The sequence below is a fragment of the Lolium perenne genome, chromosome 7, assembly GCF_019359855.2.
Source record: "Lolium perenne isolate Kyuss_39 chromosome 7, Kyuss_2.0, whole genome shotgun sequence".
NCBI lineage: Eukaryota > Viridiplantae > Streptophyta > Magnoliopsida > Poales > Poaceae > Lolium > Lolium perenne.
Genome location: NC_067250.2, coordinates 107,282,311 through 107,287,227, shown reverse-complemented (window position 1 = coordinate 107,287,227; position 4,917 = coordinate 107,282,311). Strand labels below are relative to the sequence as shown.

The 4,917-nt window shown below is 48.5% G+C and overlaps 1 protein-coding gene across 2 annotated transcripts; it reads left to right on the top strand.

Moving 5' to 3' along the window:
- The first annotated feature begins 1,615 nt into the window (after positions 1-1,615).
- On the top strand, positions 1,616-4,325 carry LOC127316370 (uncharacterized). Of its 2 annotated transcripts, none has more exons than XM_051346769.2 (5): positions 1,616-2,003; positions 2,105-2,317; positions 3,401-3,484; positions 3,607-3,729; positions 3,880-4,325. In XM_051346769.2, the coding sequence occupies exons 1-5, from the start codon at positions 1,761-1,763 to the stop codon at positions 4,012-4,014; spliced, it is 798 nt and encodes a 265-aa protein (XP_051202729.1). In that variant the 5' UTR covers positions 1,616-1,760; the 3' UTR covers positions 4,015-4,325. The 2 variants fall into 2 exon arrangements, with proteins under 2 accessions (XP_051202729.1, XP_051202728.1); XM_051346768.2 differs by having other exon boundaries at positions 3,877-4,325.
- Positions 4,326-4,917: the final 592 nt, after the last annotated feature.

Here is a 4,917-nt window from a genome sequence, read left to right as displayed (position 1 = left end):
GATGCTTGATAAAAATGAGCAGTAAACAACTTAATTAAGGGCATGAGCAACTTAATTATCGTGGATAATCAACTTAATTAAGCGAGTAGAAACTCTACTAAAGTGAAACATAGCATGGATATTGCATCAACACAAAAATTTATAAAAATTAGTAGTAAACAACTTACTTAAGGATATGAACTTAATTACCGGGAATAATCAACTTAACTAAAGTGACTAGCAACTCTACTAAAGAGAGTTGAAGCGATTTAACAGAAGATAAGGCGGCGAGATGCACCTAGCAATCAGCTGTAGCCGTTCTTATCCCCGACATCATCCGAGCATCGGTCCTGAACCCGCCGCCGTGCATCCTTGCTGCTCCCCAACGCTGCCTCCGTGCGCGGACAGCCTGGGTGCCGCGATGAGCAGTGAAGGGTGTTGCTCCTCCATGGAGACAGCGTTGCTAGAGAAAGAGGTAAATCATCGTGGTGTAATTACTAATTAGCGATTAATTTGTGTCCGAATTTGCTTAGTACATCAACAACATCCGAAGGTGATTCGATCAGTATTCACCCTGCAGCCATTTGTTATCATAGGTGTATTTTTCTCCCTAAACCTTCTTAACATGAACATCTACGCCCACATTACTGCACGCACCTAGGCTGGCTGCTCTCACTTACATGCGGTTCAATCCATCCGTGCTATACAATCCTAATACCACACACATGTAGATAAGCATGTAAGGGATTAAATAAGCTAGTTCTACACACGCAGATGGCTTTAGAGTTGGGGTAAACATAGGAGTGATAGAGTCATAGCATCTGCAATAACAATTGTGAAGAAGAGAATAAACAGAAGATGGTGTGGCATCTACCTTCAGAGCACAGGTGTAGCTACGCTCTTGCAGCAGAGTTTGGGAGGCAGCGGCAAGGAGGTCGGCCACCTGGAACCATGGGATCCCGATCATTCCTCAAAAAAAAAAAAAAAAAAGAGATCCCGATCTGCGCTAGCTCGTCAGGGACGACCCGCCTGGAGGCCATGTGCTGGTCTGGCGGCGGCAGGGTCGCTTCCTTGGCGGCTGGCCTGCCGACATCCCGTCGGGCGGCGGCGGCCGGAGACGGGGTCGGGAGGTGAGGACCTTTACGCGGGCAGGCGCGCGGCCATCGGTGTGCATCCCGATTTGCCGTCTCGCTGGTGGTTGGGGCTCGTGGCAGGAATGGCGGGGATTCTGAAGGGCGAGGCCGTCTATGGAGTGGAGGGGTCGGCGGCGGAAGCAGATGTCCCTCGCGGCGGAGAGGGCGAGCGTGGCGGCTACCGCGCTGGAATGGTCTGTACTAGCCGTGACTCCGTGAGGATTGAGGGTGAAGGGGAATGTGGGCCACCCTTGCACGTCGCTGTCCCCTGCTGTCGGCACGGAGCGGATCGCGTGGCTTGATCAGGCGCATCCGACGGCCCACAAACGAGTGCTCGCTTTGTCAAATAACATCTGAGTACTTTTTAGCATTTGGGAAAAAGAAAATCTTTGAGGCATGCCTGGGCACGCGGATCTTTGAGGCATGCCTGGGCACGCGGGTGGAGATGCTCACGCACCTAGCAACAGGCAGCAGGCGGCCTTCCCTTCTTCCCTTCCCATTCACACACGCGGAGCAGACTCCTAAAAAAAACACAGGCAGCGACGAGACAGACAACGGATAGCGGCAGCGATTTCAAAATCCAAATCAAACCCCCTCCTCCTCCTCCTCCACCTCCTCATCGTCGGCGGCGGCGGCGGCGTCCGATCCATGGCGCCGGACGACGACAAGGACGCCACTCCTCCTCCTCCTCCTCCTCACCCCGCGCTCCCGGGCCGCGCCGATGAGTACCTGCGCGACTCCATCAGCTTCTCCCTCGGCCTCCCCGTACCCGACCGCTCCCTCCGCCTCAAGCTCCTCGCCTCCGAGGACCTCCGCCGCCGCCTCCAGGACCACGTCTTCGCCCTCGAGGAGGACCTCCACGCCGCCGCCCGCCGCATCGACCTCCTCAAGGTCCGCCCCCCCTCTCCCCGGCCCATCCCGCCACGGCGGTTACTCCGTCCCATCTCGCCGCTACGGCCGGCCTAACGTACCATCCCGTTTCGAATGCGCAGAAGGAGTCCGCCATGAACGCCGAGGGGATCCGCCGCTGCGTGGAGGAGAAGGAGGCCGTGGCGGCGGACCGCGGCAGGCTCGCCGCCGACGCCGCCAGGCTCGAGAAGGAGGTCACCCTCTACGAGCGCGACCTCGAGCGCGCCATGGAGTCCTGCGACGACCTCGCCAGGGAGAACGACGACCTGCGGGCGCGCCTCAAGGACACCCCCGACGTCTGTACCGTCCCCTCCCTCGTTTTCAGTTTACTCGCTGTAGTTCACCTTTCGATCCCGATCCTGATTTGATACTGCAGTAAAACCTTTGAAACCACACACACCCAACCTGCAATCTAGCGTCCAAATGGGATTGTTAGCTGCACATATTTGTTGATTTCATGGTAGACGATAAATCCTATTATTACCCACAGTTTTCAAGTCTGCATATTCAGTTTGATTGGCTATGCTGCATGGTTTAGTTTTGGTCTGGGATCTATACCGCTCCATCAGATGATTTGAGTTTGTAATTAGACCTATATATCTAACTAACAGAGATAATGCACCTGGCTTTCCATACAAAATTGTCTAAGATCACATATTAGTTGATTACCCACAGTTTTCAAGTCTGCATATTCAGTTTGATTGGCTATGTTGCATGGTTTAGTTTTGGTCTGGGATCTGTACAGCTCAATCAGATGATTTGAGTTTATTATTAGACCTATATATCTAACTAACAGAGAAAATGGACCTGGTGTTCCATACAAAATTGTCTAAGATCACATGTTAGTTGATTTCATGGTCGACGATGAATCCTATTACTCACAGTTTTCAAGTCTGCATATTCAGTTTGATTGGTTATTTTGCATGGTTTAGTTATGGTCTGGGATCTGTACAGCTCCATCAGATGATTTGAGTTTGTTATTAGACCTATATATCTAACTAATAGAGATAATGGACCTGGTTTTCCATACAAAATTGTCTAAGAATCACAAATTTACTGAGGCTATCTTGATATTAAAACTTCATATCTAGCATGGCCATTAATATGTCTTCTCTCTTAGGGACCAAATGAGACAACTGTTTTGCTAGCATTCCTAGTAGCAAGTTACAGCAGGGGAACAAATAGAGTTGTGCATTTCCTAGGTCTGTTACTATACGGTGTACGCTAGCTGCATTAGTTTGTCTGGCATCCAAGATATATGCTTGTGTGTTGAGCGTTTGAACAAAAATACTAATGCAGTGGTTGTCCACCTATTTATGTCATGTTGTTTAATCTGAAACTTCAACATTCACCTTACCCTTGCCATTCTCCATGTCCAGCTTACTGCACTAAATAATGAAGTGCAAGCTCTGCAGAGGGACAGAGAGATACTGAAGACCAATCTCAACAAAGCAGAGGAGGAGGTATTAGATATTGAAGCACTCTTGTCCCTATGTTTTGTACATGCAACTTTTTCAGTGTATATCAACTTGTGAAACACAAATGTAGCTCTGATAGTTAAATTTTGTTGCGTGTTTCCTTCAAGGTTAAGTTGCTATTCGAGGAAAACAGAGCTCTTGACGAAGCAAACAAGAGGCTGTTGAGCTTACTGGACAAAGAGCAGAAACAACGATCTGAACGAAAGCATTCTTCCTGTAATTCCACCAAGGTAAAATACCCATCTTGAAGCTAAGTGTTTACTGATTCTCATACACACAGAGTAGAGTTTTTGTTGGTAGAACTTTGATTACCCTATTATCTAAATATCTAGATTAGAAGGTTGATGCAGTGCAACAATTTTTTGCTTCGCTTGCAGCAGAAGCGCAAATCATCAAGTCTGAAGGACACGAGCCCAGTGAGCCTGGCTATCGATTTCAACAGTGCAGACGCACTAAGGCATCCGTTGTCACCCTTGCAGCAAAACTCTCCAGACTGCAGGCTGCACAAAAAGTGAAGCTGGCCGTTCTGGCATTTACTTCTGGATGACTTGAACTGAACATCCACCCTATCATCGATGGCTGTGGTGTGCTGCCTATCTGATCTAACCAACTAGCTGGGTTTTTGCTGGTAGAACCTGAATCGTGTAGCCTGGGTTTTTCCTTGTTCTAGTAGCTGCACTTGTCATGATCCTTTCATGATAAAACCTACCTTCTCTGAAGGTAGCCTTGAAATCTGCCGAGCTCGCTGCTTGTTCCATGCCTGTGATGAATGTGTAAGGGATAGTTATGGAAGCACTAATTTGATCAGTTTGTCATTTCTATATCATTTTGGTGTTCCCTCTGCTGTAGATATATCACAGTTTTTTACATGAAGGGCAAACTTGCATCGGGCAGATGTATTCTGGCTGGTTCGCCATCCTGATATGTTTTTTGCTCTTGAACTCTACCGCGTGCACATTTGTGTCATACTGAAATGTTATCCATCTCTCACCTGATTTGCCCATGTCAGCAAATGTTATTTTTTGCTGGGGACAAAAGGTTTGCCTGTGTCTTGTTCATGCACTGGTGGAGCGGGTGAAGAAGATAAAATGCAAAGGGAATGAGAAACAGGGTGTACAGTCGTTAACTGCAATGTTAACAACAAATTATCTGGCTGAGAAACGCCCATTCCTCTGCTCCTACTTCTACTTGTGCTCCAGTAGACTGAGAAATACTCCATCTTATTCTACTAGCACAGTGCATGTGCCTTGCAACATGGAAAGCCCAAAAAATGCCTTTAGCATGGTCATTCTGGTTTGTGACTTGTGCTCCCGGCTCAGCTTGTGGCTGAGTCAGATAAATGTTAACATACTCCTCTTAGCGCCCCACACCGCCACCCATCAGTGGCCGTGTCAGATAAATGTGACTTGTTCGAAGGA

Bases quoted from the DNA above. Each gene is read 5' to 3' on its own strand.
- LOC127316370 (XM_051346768.2), top strand. From the start codon at position 1,761: ATGGCGCCGGACGACGACAAGGACGCCACTCCTCCTCCTCCTCCTCCT. The intron at 2,004-2,104 runs GTCCGCCCCCCC...TCGAATGCGCAG, and splicing joins GCCGCATCGACCTCCTCAAG to AAGGAGTCCGCCATGAACGC. The intron at 3,730-3,876 runs GTAAAATACCCA...CTTCGCTTGCAG, and splicing joins CTTCCTGTAATTCCACCAAG to CAGAAGCGCAAATCATCAAG.